This window comes from Macaca nemestrina, chromosome 12, assembly GCF_043159975.1.
Source record: "Macaca nemestrina isolate mMacNem1 chromosome 12, mMacNem.hap1, whole genome shotgun sequence".
Taxonomy (NCBI): domain Eukaryota; kingdom Metazoa; phylum Chordata; class Mammalia; order Primates; family Cercopithecidae; genus Macaca; species Macaca nemestrina.
In genome coordinates, this window is record NC_092136.1 from 131,792,657 (window position 1) to 131,815,006 (window position 22,350).

The 22,350-nt window shown below is 42.7% G+C and overlaps 1 protein-coding gene across 13 annotated transcripts in view; it reads right to left on the reverse strand.

Annotated features, from left to right (window-relative positions):
* Positions 1–16,925: 16,925 nt before the first annotated feature.
* LOC105476165 (opioid binding protein/cell adhesion molecule like) overlaps positions 16,926–22,350 on the reverse strand; it is a 1,438,816-nt gene continuing 1,433,391 nt past the window's right edge. For 8 of the 13 annotated variants that reach the window (XM_071076069.1, XM_071076066.1, XM_071076068.1 and 5 more), the window contains one exon: positions 18,138–22,259. In XM_071076069.1, the coding sequence (XP_070932170.1) occupies positions 22,159–22,259 (101 nt within the window). In that variant the 3' untranslated portion in view covers positions 18,138–22,158. Of the gene's footprint in view, positions 22,260–22,350 lie in introns of all 13 variants that reach the window. The other 5 variants (XM_071076070.1, XM_071076074.1, XM_011731839.3 and 2 more) reach the window with 1 other exon arrangement.

A 22,350-nucleotide genomic window follows, 5' to 3' on the forward strand; every position in this document is an offset into this window, starting at 1 on the left:
TACAGGTTTGAGCCACTGTGCTTGGCCATGTCTTTGACTTTTGATAGTTTAATAAAATGTGTCTCAGTGTAGGTCTCTTTGAAATTATTATACTTGGCATTCATAGAGATTTTTAGATTTCCATATACACAATTTTCCATAAATTTGGGAAATTTTCAGCCATCATTTCTTCAAATAAGCTTTCTCCCCACTCTCTTTTTTCCCTTCTTTTCTCCTTCTGAAAGTTCCCATAATGTGTATGTCAGCCTTCTTCATGGTGTCCAAAAGTCTCTTAGGCTCTGTTCACTCTTTCTTTTGCTGATTTTCTTTTTTTTTTTTTTTTTTCTTCTCAGACTCAAATGGTCTATCTTCAAGTTTGGTAATTATTTTCTTCTGTTTGTTGAGTCTGCTGTTTAACTCTTTGAATAAATTTTTTAATTCAGCTATTGCATTTTTCAGCTCCAGAGTTTCTGTTTGATTTCTTTTATAAATTCTATTTCTTTGTTGATATTCTTATTTTGTTTATATATTATTTTCCTAATTTTTTTTGTCTGTGTTTTTCTGTAGCTCTTAGAGCATATTTAGGGCAGTTGTTTTAAAGTCCTTATCAAGTTAGATGCATATTTCTTCAAGGATGGTTTCCAGATCTTTATTTGGTCCTTTAAATGTGCCATATTTTCTTGTTTCTTTGTATGCCTTGTGATTATTGGTTAGAAATTTGGCATTTGGGAAAAAAAAGCCACCTCTAAAAGTCTTCATATACCAGCTCCATGCAGTGGAAGATCTTTAGTAATTACCATGGCGTATTCTGAACATTGAGGTCACCCCAGCGTTAAGGCTGAAATTCTTCTTAGGTCTTTTTTGGGCGTATATTTTCCCTGAGTGTTTGTGGTGGGGGCTCTTTACCTGTCTGCGCATAGGTGTCTTTTTTTCCGACATAGTCTCATCACAGGTTTTTCTCAAGGTTTTAGATGTTCTATTAAATTTATCTCCCTATAATTCCTTGCTGAGTGCATCCATGGGTGTGCACTCCCCTTGAAGCTTTTACTGGTGTGCCACTGCCTTCAGTAGCTTTTTCCAACCTGAAGTCTGAGCTATGATATTTTCCCTGTCTGTGCTCTTTTTCAAGCAATGCAGACATCAAGTCCTTAGGTAGTCCACAGACAGGTTAAAACATTGTAAATAAAGTCCACTCTATTTCCTCCATCTGAGGGAGGGGATCAAGAACTGGGCCATTTCCAACTTCAAGGTGCCAGAGAGGGTGCGGGAAAAGGTGAAGTAAAAATGCCATGAAATTTCCTGCCATTTTAAATGTGTAATTTTTTTCTAACTGGATATTTACTTGGTTTCTGTAGATATTTGGTGGTTTTCCAGAGCTCCTATAAAATAATTTTAGGCAGTTTCTAAGTGTGTTTTTAATGTTTCCATGGGAATGAGGGCCTGGAGCTTCCTAGTCTGCCATCTTGCTGATGTCACCCTCTCTCTCTGATTAATTTGTTCTGTCGTTCTTATGGAAGACTATTTCACACTTCTTCTTTCCGAATTTTCAACACCATGTTTCACGCCTCACTCAGAGTAACAAACAGTCCACAGACCAGCACGAGTTTAAGGATCCAATTTTGAGTAGTACTGCTCTAAATGACTGAGTATGACATACACATGGTCTGGGGTTTGCTGTGTGCTATGGCTTGATGTTCATGTCTTCCCAAAATTCCTGTGTTGAAATTATAACCCCAGAAGTGATGGATCAGGAAGTATGACCTTTGGGAGAGGATTAGATAATGACAGTGAGGCCTTCATAAATGGAATTAGTGACCTTATGAAAGACACTCCAGAGAGACCCTCTTCCCTTCCACCACAGGAGGACGCAGCAAGAGGACTCCCATCTATGAATCTTGAAGAAGGCCCTCACCAGACACCAATTCTGCTAGTTCACTGACTATGGACTTCCCAACCTTCAGAACTGTGAAAAATTTCTGTTGTCTGTAAGTTACCCCGCGTGTGGTATTTTGCAATAGCAGCCTGAATGCTCTAAGACACTGTGGCATTGTAAATTACAACGTCCTGCATTTTGTACCTCCTTCCACTAAACAAGAGGAATAAACTGAGTTATCCTCCTGGATTTCGGAGTTAAAACATACTTCATTTGGGAATATTGCTTCAGAATATTTATTGAATCATCCATAGGCTGCTAGAGAGGTGTTTGTTTGTTTGTTTGTTTTGTTTTGTTTTTTCCTATAGGTTCAGAGTGCAGTGTATGTTGTTCTGCCCCTTGGGTCATACAATCCAAGTGCTAGAAAACCTGTGGTGGTTAAGAATGTATGAAATTTTTGGCAGACTCCAATAGAAGTGACAGAGCACACACCCTCTGGAGCAAAAACATTACTTTTTAAATAGATAACTACTTTGCGCTTGAAAGACAGCTTATGGTGAGATATTAAGGCAAAGTGAAGAATGAACACCTGATTACAGAAAAAAACAAGTGACTGTGGCCTGCAATGGCAGAGGAATGACAGTGCAAGGCTAAATACAGAGACACATTTCATACACTTCTCAAGTTATATTTGCTGACATCCCGTTAAGCAAACAAAGTTATACACCTAACCTGAAGTCAAGGAGCAGGAAAGTACGTTCTGCTCTCTCTGAGGCCAAGGAAGTCACATAATCAAGTTAAACAACAACAGACTTGGAATGTATGCCACTCCCACAGAGGTAATTGCATTCACAGTGCAAGAGTGAATATTTTTGAAGAATAATATAATCTAAAACAAGTATCAAATTATAAAGTTAGGTAGTCTGAGCAGAAATTCATCATGGAAGAGAGCTGGTACATTTGGGACCAAGCTCAAACAAATCCAGGAAGCACACGTGTGTTACATAAGCAGATGTTGTTTGCATTTTATATCCTATCTCTGTTCCCTCAAACCACACTTGTAACGTCTTTGTGGTGTGAGAAGACTGCTATGACCAATTCACAGAAGACAAAATAATTTTGACTTGATTCCAAGATGTGCCGGTGTGAAATGTTGGCACTAACAGGAAGTGGACCCCTGTCCTGAGGTCTCAAAGGCATGATGATCAGTAGTAAAGGGACACTCTCTTGGGGTAGAATTAATCATCCATCTTGCCTAGAGAAAGGGGTGGCCAGAAGAAAAGACACAGACTGACTCCTGAACAAATGCCTTGGCTGATTAGTCAGAGACTTGAAAGATATAATACTAGAAGAGAATAAACAAGGAGATCTGCTCTGGGAGTGGATGTGAAGTGTACAGATCTCCCTGCAGGGAGACTGCAGGCTGTCTTCAGTGTCCAGTGAGGGAATTTTTCCCAGCACCGTTTGGATCCAGCCAACAGTTATAAAGTGCCCTTTGTGCTCAGGCACCATGCCAGGCGCTTGCAGATAATGTTTATTCATTAATTCTCACACCGCCCTATGACACCACTATGATAATTCTTAATTAACAGATAAGGAAACTGAGGTGTAGAGAGGTAAGAGGGCTTGCCTCAGGTTTGATGGTGGTTGGGTGTTAAGATTTGAGCACATCTGTCTTGTGACTCCACATTCGGCATGCCTCCCCCACCCCAGGCTTACTGAATATCCCTCCGAGGACACTGCTCTCTATCAGAACTAGCAGGAGAAAACATGGTCTTTGCACAATGGGAACTTAAAGAAAAGAAAGAGAAATACCAGGGAGGCTTTAAAAAGCAACATGCCTGATGCTAATAGGTAAATGTCCAACTGACCAAGGCACTGAGGAGCCAAGGGGATTCGGAGTGATCCCAAGTAAGTGGGGTTAATCAGAGGAGGCCACATTTCCTACAGGAGGTAGCATCGGAGCCAGCGTAGCCAGCAGGTCTGCAATGCAGAACTCACTCACTGAAGAGCATGCTATGCTCACTTGAAAGTGGGTGTAATTAAGTTCTTCCCTGAGCAGCTGCAGAGCATGCAGGTTGCTGGGGCTGCCACCAGTGTATTGCTAGTGCCCCCCTGTGCACAAAGGAAGAACTGAGCAGTGTGCGGGGTAAGCGGGGTGGGGGTGGAACAGCTGCCTGTGCTCTTCACCTGGAGCCTGCATTTGAATTCTGACCTCCCTGAAACTGCTCCTTTAGTCTGAGTAGCATGTAAGTAGGCAGGGAGACCTACCCCTCCTCACATCCCTGCTGCAGTGAGCGAGCCTCTGTCCCTGAGCATTCTGTCTGGGATTTCTCCCACTGGTACTCCCCTCCACAGATGTGCTGTGGACAGGGCAAGCTGGAGCTTCCCTTCAGGAAAGGAGCAGGAATTTCACTACCTGGCCAGACTCTGTGCAATTAGGACAGCCTGGTCCAGTTGAAAGAGCCCTGGTCTGGGAACTAGAAACCATGAGCTCTAGATGTCAATGTTTTTGCCTAGTTTTGCTTTGCTGGGCAATTTGTTCTCTGGATTTCAGTTTCTTTGTCTGGAAAACAAGTACTGGTTCACGTGCAGTTGGCCAGTGCATCGATAGTCCAGTGCCCACCTGGGTCCTTCCTCAGCTTTCCAGTACAGTGGTATATTTGCCCACCTCCTCTCCTGCCTTGCTCCTCATTCTCTCCATCCCCTCGGAATTAGTCATAAAGAATTTGGACGGTTTAGTGGGTTAGATATTTTATATAAGTTAGAAAATCAAAACAAAACAAAAAACAGATGTTTCCTGAGGTTCCTCTGGCTGCTGCCTTAGATTCCATGTAAGAACAATCAGCCCCCACCCTGAAGATGAACAGCACTTTGTTTCCTTAATTTAATTCACCTTGACATATATATATATATATACACACACGCATACATATATATATATGCAGTGACTATGTCAAGTGAAATACTCCCCCGTGCCCTTCCAAACTGATTAGCTGGAGGAGATACTTACTTGCACTGTAAAAACTGCAATACAGAATTATATCTTTGTTATGCTTACATCTCTGTAAAATTATGTATTAGACAAGAATTGGAGAGCAACGTTACAAATTAAAAAAAATACGACAACGGTTGATTTGATGAGGATTGTGAAGGTGGAAAGAGGCAGCTGTGAATGTTATGGTGTTGTCTATGCAAATACACACATGGACCATAGTAAGTATTTATAGACATAAGTTTAATAGACACAGGGCACCATAAAACGGGGACAGCAGGGAGTCACTTTCATAATGGCATCTAGAAAGTCTTGGTACAGATGGCATTTCAATGTTAACATTAAAAGAGGAAGTTTGCATACCCAATGAAGCAGGCTATGGAATAAAAGAAACAACAAATGGATTCATTCATTCATTGGTTCACTCATTCATTCACTGTTGGGAATACAAAGGGAATTGACGCACAGTTCATGCCCTGCAGAAAAATATAGGGAACACAAACTCAAAAGAGTCAAGAAATGTACATTATCAGGTGAACACACAAACCCGAGAAGTGCTTCCCAATTAGCCATTAATGATTGCTTCCTACCTTAACAGGTCATTGTTTATAAGCAATCTGTCAGTTATAAGTACTACTATTATTAACAGTATTATTTACTCTGCATCTATAGAGCTCACTGGGAGAAGCGGGAAGGAGAAAGGAAAGTGAGAACTTGGGGGCTGTGCATTTTAAATGGAGGCCTGAATTGGGATGGTAGTAACCGGGAAACCAAGCTTTCAAATACTTAGTGAAAACGAGAAAACACTCCTAACAAATGAACGAATCTCGAACTCTATCCCTGGTGTACACCTGCTGTGGTATACAGCCTGCCTCACCTCTTCATTCCCAGGGCAGTTAACAGAGAATGGTGTGCACTGTTCGTATTTCCCATTTCTTCCTCCCAGAAGCACAAACTCCATGCCTCCCAGTGCCTTGGACTGCAGTGACACCAGTTGGATTTTACGCAGCAGACCAGATGCAGGTGGGAGATTCCCCATCCGCACCCCTCCCTGTGTGCTTGTGGTGCATAGGCCGAGCCGACACCGTGGGGAGGAGCTCTTGTGGTAGGTGGTCACGTGGACAGCTGGGGCTGTGGGCAGCGCCATCTCCTGGCCAACTGAACATTGGGTCATCCTGGGGAGAGAGAGATCCCAACCCTCAGCTGCATGACAGGCCCTTGCCTCCAAGGAGTGGGCCCCACTGGATAAGGGAGAGACCGCTGACCCCTGCCCAACGGGACACCACTTCCGCCTGGCTCTGTTCTGCTTCCCTGGCAGGTTTGCAGGGCTGGGCACTGGCTACAGGAGCTCTCGCATTCCCAGTCTGCTTCATTCTTGGCTTTCTTTCTATTGGGTGATCCATAATGGAGTCCAGCAAAAACAGAAACCAAAAAAAAAAAAGCCAAACGTTACCCCATCACCACCATTACCAACAAAATTTCACTGTTTGAAGTATTCTAGGCTTAAGTTCATACCAACAAAAGAAACTCCCTTTCCCCCTCCTCCCCACCTCACTTCATAGAACATCAAGCCTTTCTGTGAGAAGAGGCACACCTTACAAGAAACACCTTATAAGAAACACCTCATAAGAAACACTACGGAAAGTCCACGATTTTTTTGTTTATGCAGGTCTTCGAAAACAAGCTGCCATCTTTAATATTCATTTCTTAATCTCAGTCCAAAAACAGTTTCTTTAAGTAAAATGAATGAGGAAATTCAGTTTCCATTTTACTTTTAGTTTAGTTTAGCCAAGGAGTTTGACAAAAATCACTTTAAAAAAATCTTTTAAGGAATGCATTAAGGCTAAAACAGTCCAAACCCACCATGAGAAAGCACATCACAGAAGGCCCTATATGTCTTCATTCTTTATTTTTTTATTTTGGAGACAGGGTCTCATTCTTTCACTCATGATGGAGTGCAGTGGCCCAGTCTTAGCTCACTGCAGCTTCTGACTCCTGGGCTCGAGTGATTCTCCTTCCTCAGCCTTCTGAGTGGTCAGGAACACAGAGGCGTTAGTTTTTAATTTTTTGTAGAGATGGGGTCTCACTATATTGCCTAGGCTGATCTTGAACTTCCGGCCCCAAGCAATCCTCCTGCCTTGGCCTCCCAAATTGCTGGAATTACAAGTGTAAGCCACGCCACCTGGTTTCATTCCATTTTTTAATCAATTATATCTCCCCATTAAAACTGAGTATGTGAAAAATGAGATGTGTGGCAGGGCTAGGGAAACATACGGTTAAGTATCATCTTCTTCTTCAACAGCGTGCTCTGGGGATGAGAGGAACCCTGGTCAATAGACAGATATATTGACTTGTTATTATTTAAAGTTGTTTAACCAGGTAGAGATAAACGAAAGCTTTCAGCAGCTGAACTATCACACAAATCACAATTAAGGTGGCATATGTGTTTGGAAGACGTAAAATCAATTCCCGCGAAGATAATGTTTTAGTCTCTATTTGAACTTGAAAACAGAAGTAAATTTTCAGTAGCAACAGCTGGTCTTGTTCCATCCAGGAGGCTCTCTATTAACTGTACAAGAAGGGCCTTTATTACCTCTTCTAATGGTTTCCCTCTATGGTTTTGTCTTCATCAAAAAAGCCCAATTGATTGCCGTGGTGCTGTTTACTGATGTGGTACAGAGGATGGCAGCTGGGCGCCCACCCACCCCGGTGTTTGGACCTCCCTCCCCTCTGAGTGCTGTTTATTGTTTATGGAGGGAGAACAATGGATCCTGGGAACAACTGGTCTGCATGAGTAGGGGAGGGGGGGAACTTGCCATCTTTCTCAGCTTTCCTCCCCCAGATAACCTTCCCTGAGCTCCACTGGCGGGGAAGTGTGTGTTTAGGCAAAGGAGGGCATTTCGGCATTTCAAGTAGTCTTTGCAATGTAATCACCCCGCAAAGTTTCCAGCAGGGGGATATGACCTCTAAAGACTACTCACCATTTCAGGTTTTAGTCATGCAGATTTGTGCTTGCGTGTGTGTGTGTGTGTGCACGCGCGCGCGCATGTGTGTGTGTATGTGTGCATGTGTGTGCGTGTGCATGTGTGTGTATGTGTGCGTGTGCACGTGCGTGTGCACGTGCGTGTGCACGTGCGTGTGCACGTGTGTGTGCATGCGTGTGCGTGCTTACATGCATATGTGTGCATGTGTGTGTGCGTGTGTGTGTATGTGTGTCTGCGTGTGCGCAGGCACACGTGTGTGTTGTCCTCCCAATTTTATCCTATACTCCCAGAGGCAGGAACCACATTTTATGCCACTCCATTCTTTACCAGGCTGAGTGTGGTACTGGCACATGGCAGATGCTCAGAGAAAGGGGGCTGTGGCACTGGGAATCCACCGGATCTAAGCCACCTCCTGGTTGAGTTAGCCGTGCAGTCTGTCTTTCTTTCTTTCTTTCTTCCTTCCTTCCTTCCTTCTCTTTCTCCCTGTCTCCCTCTTTCCTTCTCTCTTTCTCTCCCTCTCTCTCTCTCTTTCTCTCTTTCTTTCTTTCTTTCCTTCTTTTTGAGAGTTTTGCTGTCACCCAGCCTGGAGTGCAATAGTGCAATCTCAGCTCACTGCAACCTCCGCCTCCTAGGTTCAAGTGATTCTCCAGCCTCAGCCTCCTGAGTAGCTGGGACTACAGGTGCGCACCACTGTAGTCCTGGCTAGTTTTTGTATTTTTAGTAGAGACAGGGTTTCGCCATGTTGTCCAGGCTGGTCTTGAACTCCTGACCTCAAGTGATGCCCCACCTTGGCCTCCCAAAGTGCTGAGATTACAGGTATGAGCCACCATGCTTGGCCCTGTGAAGTCTTTCTTAGGTGAGGTACAAGCTTGCAGTGTAAATTGGTGGGAACTAGGTCAGGTTTCCCTTTTGGGGTCACAGGACTTGCTGGGGAAGATGAAATGTACACTGATGAAGTGGGAACTTAACTACCCCAGAGGAGGAGGGAGGGTGCAAGACAGAGATTCTTGCTTGGGAACAGACGCTGGTCAGGAGACGAAAGGTGACCAGGAATACATGAGTAGCCAGGGAACGCGGACGGCAGCTCTCATCTGCCTCTAACTAGGTGTCAGACTAGGGTGAGGCATTGGCCTCTGTGTCACAGGTGCTTTGCCTGAAAAATATGAGCGGTGAAACCCAAGCTTCTTACAAACACGACTAGTTATAAAAATGTAAGGTTAGTATCACTATTCCAGAGGAAACAAACAAACAAAAGCATGATTAAAAGAAATGACTTGCTCTACTCAGGACACTTCCTTTCAGACAAAATAAGTAGGCAAATACCGTCGATCCTCCCTTCTCAGTATCTTTCATACCTGTATGATCCCTCTCAGCCTTGGCCACCTCCTGCATCAGATGCTCATGACCACAAACACGGACCACACATAGCTCCCCCGCCTCCCCTTCTCTGCCCACTGGGGCTGGCTTCCCACTTCTGCTCTATCCAGTACATCTCTACAAGGCCTCAGCTCAAATGACCATTTTGATTATGTCGTTCCTCAGTTCAAAAGCCATGGACTCGTTTACTCCGTGGACACTGATGCCCATCCTGTGCCAAGCACTGTTGTAGATATTGAGAAAATAGCAGACATACAAACTACCTCCTTTTATTGTGCTTATTGTCGTGGAGGGTGACAGGAAAAATGAGACAGATGGAAAGGTAGACAGATAAAGAGATGGGTGGGTAGACGATTTTAAGTAGACATGTTTATATTTATAATCCATATAAGTGGAGTCATATTTAACTGAATCGAGTCAATATTTTACAGTCCTTAATCTCTCTTCCCAGGCTGTGATTTTTGTCAGCCTCTGTTGTTTGTCCCAACTAAAAAAAAAAAAAAAAAAAAAAAGCAAAGATTTCTTCTTACTCATATGATACTCCATTGTGAACTTTGAGTCTAAAATTAATTCTCTTATCTCCTCAGTTCTCTTTAGGACTGCAAGATTCTTTTGTCTGTTGCTTCCCTGAGGCTCTGAGACCCATCCATGGGTTAAGGTCAGTCTCAGGTGAGCCTGTACCCCCAGTGGTTCATTCCCCAGTGGGAAGGTGGACAGGGTCAGTGCTGAAGAGCACGATCATTTTCTGCCTCTGGCCTTTGAATCCAGCCAGGAGATTGCCTACAAAGTTGATGTTGTTTTCTTTCAAGATATAGGAACCCCTGTCCTCCTTTTTTCCAAGAGATGGAAACTCTCTTTTGTGAGCTTTCTGGAAGCTCACAAACAAGGCAGTCATGCAAGAGCCTGAAGTGACTTTCTCTTGTGTTCATTGAAGAAATCCCAGTGTGTTTTGGAACACAGGGTGAATCCCGAAGCACAGAGACAACCCGGCGTGTAACTGGAAAGGGCAGTAGTCGGAAATGTGATGGATTTGCCTTGGAGCCCCACCCTGCTTGTCTTCAACAGCAGCCCTCAGAGCTCCAGTGGGGATAATACATTGTTCCCAAGATTGCTTTGAATATTATATGAATTAGGACACAGGAAAGCCTGAACTTCTCACATGATTTCCACCAATGCACAAATGTTAACAGCTTTCCGTCCTTGCTCAGCTCCCTCACGGGCCTCTGCTCCCTGCACATGTATCGCTATTGTCCTGAGGTTGCTATACAGGACCAGGAGCGGGTCTGCAGAGAGAGATTCACCTGCAGACTCCCCGTGCACTACAACAAAACTCGTCTTCACAAGGCAGAATTCGTCACCTGCGTGGCGCCTTTCACTTCTTGTCTCATTCTCTTCCTTAGCAGTTTCAAATTTCTTAAGGTAAGAAATAATTAAGAGGAGGAATGGGGTAGGTTGAAAAGCGCTGAAGCTGCCCACGGAACAGAGGTGAGAACGGGAAAGAGCGAGGCAGGGACAATGGGGAGTTTTGAGACGAACTCAACAAGAAATTTACATCAAAGTGGAAACATCCCAGCAAGCAGACTGACTCATCACTGGGGCCACCTCACACAAGGTGGGTAATAGGAAACAGAGAGAAATCACAAATGGGGCTGTCCACACTGCCACGGCACTGAAACTGAGCCTCTGCATGCCTCAAGAGGAGAACTGGCGGCTTTGTGTCTGAGGACCTCCAGTGAGTCCTTGTATGGTCCTAGTTGACTCAACTATGCAGTGACTATTTCTCTAATAAGGTGATTCCCCCGAGACCTTTAGTGACAAAGAGACGGAAACTGAAGTGGTTTGGTCTTGTAACCAGAGCAACCGTCCTTGCAAATCCACCACACAGGAAACAAGATCAAGAGCAAAAGAAACAGGCTTCATGGGCAGAGCCAGTCTGCCTATGTTCTCAGGTATACAGGTGCTTTCTCAGAAAGCACCTGTACACCTTCAGGGTCTGAGCAACAGAGAACTTACAGGCATCCTCTATGCATTTGTAGCTCGTACGCTTATACTCAAATGGCTGCAGAGAAAGGAGGAAACGGAATTGGATATGATTAAGCATTTAGAAGCTGGGCACCCTACATGTTTTATTTCATGGAATCCAAACCATAAATCTGGTAATGGGATATTTAATGGAAACCAGCCCTTACACGATGCCTTCTCGCCAATTGTAAGTGGTAGGTGTGGGGTGGCTTGGAAGAAGCAGAAGACTGTGAAGAGGATAAGGAAAGAAGTTACTGATTGTCTACCACTGCATGCCAAGCATCTACAGGCAAGAAGCTATGCAGGGATTTTCCTATCACTCTTTCTCTTATACACCTCATAGCAATGTCATGGGGTAGTTCTTTCCCAGCTCTACTTGGAGGATGAGTTGACTGAAGCTGTAAGAGATTATTTCATAAGCTCATAGGAACACAGTCAGTACATGGCAGAATCAGAATTTCAACTTGGTTCTCCCTGACTTGAAAGACCATGCTCTCTTGCTTCCTGAGCAACACACACAGATAGACCTGATTCACATGTCTGTGTACTGGATGTGAGCTGACAGGGCCACCTGGATGCAGTCAGACACTGTGGCTTCCTGCTGAGATTCAGTCTCCTCTAGTTTTAGGAGAACATCTCTGGGATCATTGAAAAAAAAAAAAGGAACAAGCTTAATGTACATCTCAATCCTAAAGTCATTCAAATGAAATGCATCACTCTTAATCAGAGGTAGGCTCTCTGATGAGGTTTGAAAGCTTAAAAACCTTTCTGGAATTTGTTAGCAAGCAAGTGAGCATCAAACTATGTGATGAAAATACAAAGAGGACTTGCATCACTGTAATATTACAGGCAAATTGGGAGAAAAATCCACCCTCATTTGAACACGCTCAGTGGTCAGCTATTCTCACAGAAGCCAGTGAACAATGGCTTGGCCCTTTGTGTGAGGCCTGGAAAGTGCTAAATTTCATCTAGGCAGTGGGACAGCTGTGCCAGTTTCCCCCTTCCCCATTTACAGCATCTGTTACTTCTTTACCGCCTAATCAGAGAACCGCTCTCTACTCTTCTATCACAACAAGCAGTTAAAAAAAAAAAAAAGTACCTTTTTAAGACAAAATCAAGATACAGAGGAAATGGAGGACGATAAATGAATTGCAGATGGATGATCCAAGGAGCTAGAGTTCCTCTGGAATTAAAGTGGGAGGCAGAGAAAGGAAATCAGGCATCCCTTGTGCATGGCAGTGGATATAATTAGATGACTTAGGAAAATGCTGATAGTGCTTAAACATCTCCACCTGGAGGTTCTACAGATACTTAAAACTGGATATATCAAAAATTGGATGGAACCTCACCATTCTCTTAAGTTTTGAGGATAGTACCATCTCCATCCAGTTGGCTGAATTGGAAACCCTGTATATTCCCCATATTCTACATGCTCCATCACCCCATACCTCCAGGCCCTCCCATCAAAGCTACCCCAGAAAATCATCCCAACTCGCCTGCTTTTTCTAATTCCTTCTTATCATTTCTCTCCTGAATGATTTAAATGACTCCTCACATGTTTTCCCCTTGCCAGTACAACCAATGCCCAGTTAGTCCCTGTTGCTGTCTGGCTGATCTTTCTGAATTGCAAGAACAATTTAGCTGCTCTTTTTATTAAATCCTTCAATGTCTTCCTTATTTTTTTAGGACAAGTCCCAGTATATCAGCATTCCCCATAGAGGTTTTTAGGGTCTAGACCTCGTCTCCTGCCATGCACCTCTGCCTGCAGCCATCATGGGGTAATCTACACTTGCAGTTTCCTTACCATGCTGTGCTTCTCTCGAGCCCCTACGTGCTCTTTGAGGATGTCCCTCTGTCCATAGTCACTTGCTCCTCTCCCCCTCCCTTTCCCTGGCTAGGTCCTTCTGCTCCCTGAAGGCTCAGCTGAGACCTCGCGTTTTCTAGAAGACCTTCAGCCCTCCTGTCTGGGTTAAGTAGCTTCTACTGGGCTCCTCAAGCCCTTGATTAAAAACTACCATGTGCTGTGCTTTGGAATCTGGGCTGGAACTTTCTGGAAGATATACACTCTGTCTCTCAATTTGAATCCTCAGTACCCGTCATATCTTGGCTATCTGATATATGTTTCTTAGATTAAAAATTTAGTTCTACTCTTTTGCTTCAACACTCCTTTGGAATTCTACCAGAAACTTTATTGATGCCACTTTCCAACCTTGTGTTCTTGAATAATTGAAGACTCAGAAATGTGTTTCTCCTTTTTGAACTTCAACAAAGAAATTACATATAAATTATAATTTTTAATTTTTTTCAACGAAGCAAGCACAGTTGAATTATATCTTCAAAAGACTCAGGAAAGTGATGACATAAAAGAAGGCTGAGAGAAGAACAGGAGAAAAGAACCACAAATGTTTACTTTGCAAGTAACTGTTGTATCCTGGGACTATGCTAAACACCCTTACTTATTTGTATCTAGTAGTGGAATAATTCTCACAGCTATTCTTCTGAGGTGAGTATTATTACCAATGTTTTATTAAAGATGAGACTGAAGTTCAGAAAAGGTAAGAAATTGGTCTAAGACAACATAACAGGTAATTCGCGAGGTCAAGTTTTCTGAAACAAGCCAGTTGGTTGGAGAACTCATAGTAAAGGCAAGGCAGTATGTCATATTGGAGAGAGGAATTCATGGAGAGGTAAAACTATGACTATTTTTATCTTTGAAACAATAGACACTGTGGGACACTGACATGCAAATGATCCAGGTATTTCATCCTACATCACAGAGTGTTAGTGTTCTCTGGAGAAGCCTAGTCTTGAGGGTCTATTCAGCAAGTCCACACTTAAGCTCTGCCTGCCCCTCCATGCCTTTGTGGCAGCACATGTCCCCAGGCAGAGCTTCTCTTTCCCTCATCAGCAAGGCTCATGGTGTTAGATCTAGTGAAAGGTGATATGCATAGTAATCCTATGTGGGACTGAGACTTTATAACCAGCTTCCCAGCCAGCTTTGACATTATAGGTATCGCTTCCTCCTCTCCAGCAGGTCTGTGTTAACCTATCATCAACTGCACGGTGTGGTCCTTTGGCCACTTGTAGTTTTAACTGCCTTCATGGTACTCATTCATTTAACAAATGCTATTCACTCCATTGATAAATTATTGAATGCTGAATGTGTATGATCCTGTAACCCAATAATTTTTGTAGTAATATATCTGTGCACCATGTCTGCAGCTTATGTTAGCTGTTGTTAGCTGTTTACATTCCAGTGTTTTATCCCTGCAGAAGAAAAGGGGGAAAGTGAGAATGCCTCCTAATCATCTCACAATATTTGCTCTGCACTTTGCAGTCATTTCCTCATATCTCTGTCATAATACTTGCCATACTCTACTGTAATTTATCTTCTTATACAGCAGTTTTTAGATCTTAAATGTGAACTCCTCAAGGGGAGTTCCTGACTAAATGTGATGCATGAATAATGAATAAATGGGGAAATATAAGGGAAAGAAAAATAAGATATCCCAGTGACTGGATGAACATATTAAAAGACGGTAGCATCACTTCTAACTTGACGTTTGGTTTTCAAAACTGATCATAGGGTTTGGCCTCAACTAGCACACCCCATGAATTTTTCTCAAAGTGAATAATTAATTCAACAGCAAATTAAATTGTGGGGAAAGAAGGAGGTCAGTTGCCAGTTGAGGTCCCTCCTGTCTGTTCCTTCAGTTATTTGTTATGTTCACTGCATGACTACAATCCTAGTGTTACACCTTCTCATCCGGGTATTTCCACTCCACTCCCAACTTCACACACTCTTCCTACTTAATACACCTTGATAGGGAGAGGAATGCCCTTAATATATCTCCAGAGGCGCTTCTGTATATATAGGATTTTCATAGGGCAAAGATAAAAATGCATCCAATCATTTAGCTGCCATGCTTACGAGTCACTAGATAAAGCTTCCCTTGTGGAATAGAGAGATAACAACCAAGATTTTCATTACCTTGAAGTGGGTTGGCAAACAGATGGGTCTGCTAAAGGCTAGCTGGAGCATGCCTGTTGGACGGACTGACAGCTGGTCTAAATAAATAGATGAGAGAGAAACAGTCTCACTTTAAGGAGGTGCATGAGTATAGAGATGGAAAAAGGTTTAGATAAATGGGAAAATAATATGTGAATGGATAGTTGAGTAGTTAGCCGATGGGAGAATAAATTGGTTCATGGATGATAGATGGAGCTGAGTGGCTAAATGGAGTGAGAGACTGATAGCAGATGGATGGGTAAATGTTGTGGTATGAACAGGAGTAAGAAAGGGTCAGGTGCAAATAGGAACAGGATGATGAAAAGGAAAGAAAAAAGGCAACAAGAAAGGGAGTACTAAAGGTACTGAGATGGCTAAGGGAACTGAAATTTCATTTTCTTGATGAATCATAATTTTACAATGAGCCAGAGGAAATTGGAAACTCCCAATTACTGATGCCTAGCGTTTACTTGCCATTGCAATTTACAAAGAACATGTGTCTAGTCTATCAACTTATCTGTGTTCCATTCCCTGTAGGGGAGACTGTGTTCCGTTCCCTGTAGGGGAGACTGTGTTCCATTCCCTGTAGGGGAGACTGAGTCATGAAAAGATTAGCACTTGTCTATATAGGAAACCAACAAGAATATAAGACTCATAACTTTAGCTCAGGGACTTTGCCAAAGAAGCTACGTGTGCTGTGAAATTAATGAAATAATTTTAATTCACTTTCTACTCAGTTATTGAATCATAATCAGTCATTGTCCCTAAGCTTTATTTGAGGATAGTCTTAAGAAATCTCGCAGTTGCAAAATAAACCAAATAGTGGCCAAATATTTTTGAATCAGTGTACACTAAGTGGTGTAATTAAATTCCCCAATGATACAGATGAGAGAACAAAGGCTTAGAAAGTCACTTACCGGTCTAAGATCTCACACCTAGTTAACGGCAGAACTGGGAAGGCTTAATTGATATACAAATGGCTAATGAGAAGCTGAGGTGTAAAAATAAGTTAATACTCATTTCTTTAGAAAAGCAGATGGATATGTGATGGAGAAAGAGGAGGTGGGATTTTATTGGAAGAGTAAGGTGTTTTAGAAATTGCAACCAGAGGAAAGCAGCCGCTCCTCTGGGGTTCTTTCTCATGCTAGTCCACAAGAAGCCTCAGCTGAATGAAGCCTAATCCAAGTAAAACCTAAGAAGCATAAACCTTCATCTAATGGCACACACTTAAGACTCAATGTACATCCTCGACCCTGTGCCTTCTCATACTTACCCTTGTCAACGTGGTGTGTACTTCAAGAAATCAAGCAACAGGAACTTAGGGACTCAAATGCCCAAACTGGGCAGTATCTGGTCACCCCTATTTTTCTGACACTTCTCTTCTGCTTTCGTTTTAGCCTACACCAATAAACAATTTAGACTTTGAGGATGCAGCTACATTTTATATTGTTTGTAAATAGCATAGATATTTGATATACAAATGTGATATGGACAGTGCTAAGGCTGCTTTCTACAGTGTGTGCGAGAGAGAGAAGGAGAAAGAGAGAGAGGTAGGGGGTGCAGCTCCAGGCTTTCTGAGTGTGTCTACTCTTCAAGGCCAAAAACACACATGAGGGAGAAGCACGGCTCGCTTCATATTTTTCCCGTCCTGGATATCAATGAGATGTCCTAATAAACAGCCCCCCAAAAGTTACAAATTTCTCGAACTTTATTGATACACTGCACAATCACAACCATCTCGTATTCATCCTGAATTAGAAAAGGTTACAACTACAATGCAACATGCACAAAATTCAGGTAGTATATTCACCCTTAATACAATTATTGACAGAAATCAAGTCTTCATTGATTTTTTGAAGGAAAAGATAAGAAAGAAAATAAAAGAAAAAAGAACTCTAGAAGGCTGACAAAGTCATACTCTTGTATCATGTGATAAATTTTTAAAGCATTTGAACATAGATTTTTTTGAAGGATAATTGTGAGAATGGGCACACCCATTGTCTGACACAGCTATAACGGCACCATTGATAAGTCATAATTTTTTTTTTAAATCTAAAGGACTCTGAACTTGACAGATACATTTTCGTACACCCACACATTCCTCACAACTGCACTTTACATGTCACGAAAATTTCTGAATGATTAAAAATGCTCCCTTTAACTAACACAAGGGCAGTTTGTATTATATAGCAATGTTATTATTGATAGCTTTATAAATCTGCCAAATAACATAGAACGTAGCCTCAAAAGGATGGTCGAGGGTTCGCAATCTTTCTTTCTCCACCCAGTGGTGTGGAGCAACTCTGTGCCTTAAAAAGGGCACCATTGAAAGAAACAAAAAGAAATCTCTTTCAAAATGCTGGAAATTAGGCTTAGCTGACTACTTTCAGGGTAAAGACAATTGCGTCTAATGAAGTCCACTCAACATTTCTTTGGACTCTAAGTATTCTGCACCTGAAGGCTAAATTGAACTAGCTCAGCTCTATCTTTGTTGCCACATCTTTAATTACAAATCTATTTCTTCTTCCTTTCATTTACTTCTCTTAAGTAAGAAATGTGGGAAATGAGACTGGCATTTTTATTTGTTTGCATTTGGTGATCATTAGGCATTCTCCTCATAGGGTCTCTTTTTGAAAATGTTGCCTTCCTACTACACACCTGTGAAGTTTTACTCAAGTGCTCAAACTTATTTGTCTTCAAGTAAAAAGACAGGGAAGCTCTGAATAATAGGAGGGGAGGCAATTGGGTATGAGAGTTTCCTGGATAAGGTCATGTGCAAAATGAAAACAAAAGATTCTTGCTGTTGGAGAGAAAGAAAATAAATGCATTTTTCCAAAAAGAAAAACCTTATGCTGCTTCCCTTAATTCCAAAGGGATTAACATTTGCTTTCGTGTGTGTATTGGTCTGTTTCATTTCGGGCTGGTTTTAGGTAATGCATAGCCAGTTTTTCTTTCTCAAAATCAAAGTCAGTATGAAATTCAGGAAAGATGCCCCACCACCAGATCTTACCTCATCTTAAGCCACTCCTCCCCTCCTTCTACTATGGGCTGGCGACAGCCAACCAACACTTGAATATTCAATGTACAGCCACTCCTGATGCAGCCACAGGGATAAGCTCTCGTCGGGGTTGCCTGCCCACTTTGGGGTTCTCTGCTTTTCTCATGGGATGGTTCTCTCAGCATAAATAGAACTTGCTGACTCCTCTTTGTTGAAGGCAAATTGAGTGAATTGATGCAGAAACAGATCCTGAAACCCAGCCTCAGTTTTGAAGTTGCTAGAGTCCCAGAATATTCTTCTCACCCAGGTTTTGAGAACAAACTGCCCAATCTGTGAAATGTATCATCTAGTAAGAGGCATGGATGTAAGAAGAAAGAGGCTTGGGCCTCTTTGTGACAGAAAACCTTACCTTTTCTTCTGTTCGGTGGAGCACAATTGCAGCAGAACAGTCATGTGCAGTACTCTGCATAAAACCTGTGTATGTTTTCACAACCACTTCTCTACATCTCCCCCCTCCCCGAATTAAAGCAAGAACGAGAAAAAACTAAACACGCTTGTTTAGACTTGCAGTTGACTGTATCAGGCACTTGACATTAAACTACTGAAAAACAAGCTTGGCCGGAGCCTTAACACAAGCACTTTCATTGGCATTACTTTGGTGGAAGTGCATATGAACTCTGTTTTGGGAAGGGGAAGGGTTTCAGAGTTCCTACATTGCTAATTCCTCTCACCTAATCTCCTAACAAGCCTTATTTGGCTTCCTTTTCATGTGGAAAACCTGCAAGAGATATACTTGCTCAGACTTGTATGTTTTGTCCTGCCTTGCCCCCACCCCATGCCCACTACTGGCACCCTGAACAAATCTAGCCTGTAGGCCTTCTCCATGTACTCTCCATATGTGAAGTTGGAAAAGTGTGGATATTATCTTATGTAAGCATTTGTTGTTCTATATGCTTCAAAATGATGGATGGCAGCCACTGTCCCATGAAGCCATCCCCACTAAAGAAACACAAAAACACAGAAGCAGAAATATGTCTGTTGTGAAGAAGTCATTTTCACTCCCAGTGAGTACCCCAGTTGCCTTGGGTTGTATTTACTTTGTTGTCTTTACCCCAGACAGATGAGGATTGACTGTAGCATTTTTCTCCCTCTGAAACGTGGCTGGGATAGGTACCCACTAGAGGGGCATCTTAGTATCCTGTGGGAGGGGGAACAGTAGGGTTCCATAGTGACCCTGGAGCCAGCCTTTTTGGGTTGAGAGGTTCTGATGATCTTGGCCAAAAGAGCATGGACCGTTTCCTGTAGAACAAGTCTTAGAGTGAGGAATAGGTCCAGCTTGTCCATTTCAAGTACTATGTTCTCCAAGACTTTCCACTCTTCACAGCCTTCACATTTATTCCACTCCAAAGTAACAAATTTATTATCAGTAGCATGCTCAGATGACACATTTGATTCTCATACACTATCTGACACCAACTCAACTCCAGATGCTGAAGGTGGTGACAGATCTGAAACGTCTACGTGCAACCTTTAATTCTGATTTTGTGCCTGTTCATGATCATCCCTGGAACTGGGAATCAATGCGCCACTCCTGGCACATCATTTATGGTTCCCGAATCTGGCTCCTGGCAGCTCACTAGGAAATGCAGATGTCTGTTTACAGCTGGAAAATGTAACATTAATTTCACTCACACCAGCTCTACCTCTTAAGACAGTGCTTAGCATTTAGTGTGCCAAGATCGCCTATGTATGTATGTATATATGTATAGCTATCGCTGTGTATGTTTCCCCATGGCAGAGGTCACACTCATGTGCCTTGATGGACAAAAGCAAAGAGGGCACTGATACTGGAGGAAGAAGACCAGTTAAGCATTAAGGGCACAGAATTCTATGGTGCTCATATTTTTTATTTTTTAGACTGAGGACCTGAAAAGGTTTTCCAACTGAGGCAGGGCAGGTCTGCGATTGATGCTGCATTCTCATCCTCTCTGGGGGTCAGTCCCTGCAGCACACCTGTGCGGTCTGCAATGCCTTTATTTGGAATCCCAGGCAACCTTGCCGGATGAGTCCTTCTTGTCCCAGGAGACAAGGCAGCAAAGGTGGGTCAGCTCTTATTTGTATGCTGGGTCTGCTTTGAACCTGAAGAGCTGGTGAAGTTCTTCCCCAAAGCCACTGGAGAAGCAGCCTGCATCCGAGGAAACTGTGTCACTGACACTTTCTCCCTTCTGTTTGCAGTGTTGTGTTAATCAAGTGCTTGAAAATTAAGTCAGTTGCTCAAGTGCCCTCAGCAACGAAGAGCTTCCTGAAACAAATACCAGAGTTGTCAATACACCCGCCATGTAATTGGCCTCCATCAGCTTTTTACTGGATAGTTTTCAAACAGATTAAACCAGAACTGGAGCAGAAAGGAGACTCCAGCCGCAGTCATCCCACTCAGGCGGGTGGACTCTTCACTTTGCATTGCAGAGACACATGTGGTTTTTTTCTCTCATGTTCTTGCTGTGAAGGAAAGCCAGCCATAGATTCCTGACACGCACTTTCTTGAAGGGTTGAGAGAAGCATAAAGGCTGGCACCTTTGTCCTTCAAGTGCAAAAAGAAAACCACAGTGCGAATCAAGACTTTTCTAGGCTGATCTGCTTCCCAAGAAGATGTTTTAGAGAACAGGCTCTCCCGGGAATAGTGAGTGACTGACCATCAGCTTGCTACTCGGCCCATCTGTTAGTGTCTCCTCTGGGTGGATAGGATACCAGATTTTAAAGAGTCCACAACACAGGGTATTGCTTTTTTATGTTGTTAGCCTGTGAGATCGCTGGCTTTCACAGAAGTTGATAGATAATTTTGAAGATGCTAATGTCTGCTGATGGTGTATACATGAATACAGTGGGAGAGATACGATATGATTAGAGATTAATATGGGGATGAATTGATAGTGAGTAGTAGGGAGAGAAATAGAAAGGAGTGTTAGACAATTACATTGATATATTGATAAACAGTAAATAGATTGCTAGAGAGGAAGACAATCTATTGGGTAGGTAATTGGATGGTGAGATAAATCAGACATTTGAGTAGATGGGTAACTGTATGATTACTTTGATAGACAGCTTGATAAAACCTAAATAAATCAGCCACCTATCAATCACTTTTATGAGCTGAACTTCTCTTTTTAAAAGAGAAGTACTATCTTCAAAATGCCTCCCCCTTTTTTGGTCACTTGACTTGCAAAATTTAGTGTTAGGTTGCAAGCATAGCCCCAAACTTCAAATCCCTGCAGATGGTGGAAGAAATGAGTAGGGTAGAGGGGCTACAGAAGATGGCACAATCATCTGTATTGAAATATATAGATATGGATATAGTAGGACAGTGTCCCAGAAAGAAAAGATGTGAACCCTAATGGAATTAGATAATAATTAACATGGATGGGGGGATATGTACATTGTCATTAGGAAAATAATCGTAGATAATAGGACACTTGGATGTAGCTCTTGCTGTGCACTATGTTATGAGTCAAGTTGTGTCTTCAGGGTGTTTATTGTGAGGCTCAATTTTTGCCCAAATGAAACTTACGTTTTGGTGTGTGTGGCAGGGGATGTTGGTGGGGATGACGAGGAGGAGAGAAGCAGAGGAAAGGGAAGGGTCAAGGTAGCAGGAGCAGACCCCATTTTTGGACACACCAATGAATGATTATCCTACATGTGGTAGAACCCTGCCCACCCCGCCCCCAACCCCACTCATTCAAGCTGGAAATAAAAGCAAACAAACAAACAAACAAATGAACAAAAACAGGAAGAAAACAAATCTAGAAGAAGAACAGAAGAAAACAAACAACAAAAAGAAGCCCAAGCTGGTTTGCTCTCCGCAGTGTAGATTAAAGTCTGTGATATGGAGAAGCAGGTGTTGCTCAGAGGACCTAGGATTTCTTATCAAAACTTGATGAAGAAGTGGGCTAAGAGGGTCCCTGATAGCCAGAGACAAGCCAGTGCTCTGGAGGCCGAGTTTACACCATCAATGACTGCTCCAGGCCCTGTGTAGGAGAGAGAGAGACAGAACCATTAGCATACATCCAAGGACACCATAGTTCTTCCCTGACAAGCAAATACACATACATGCTTCCC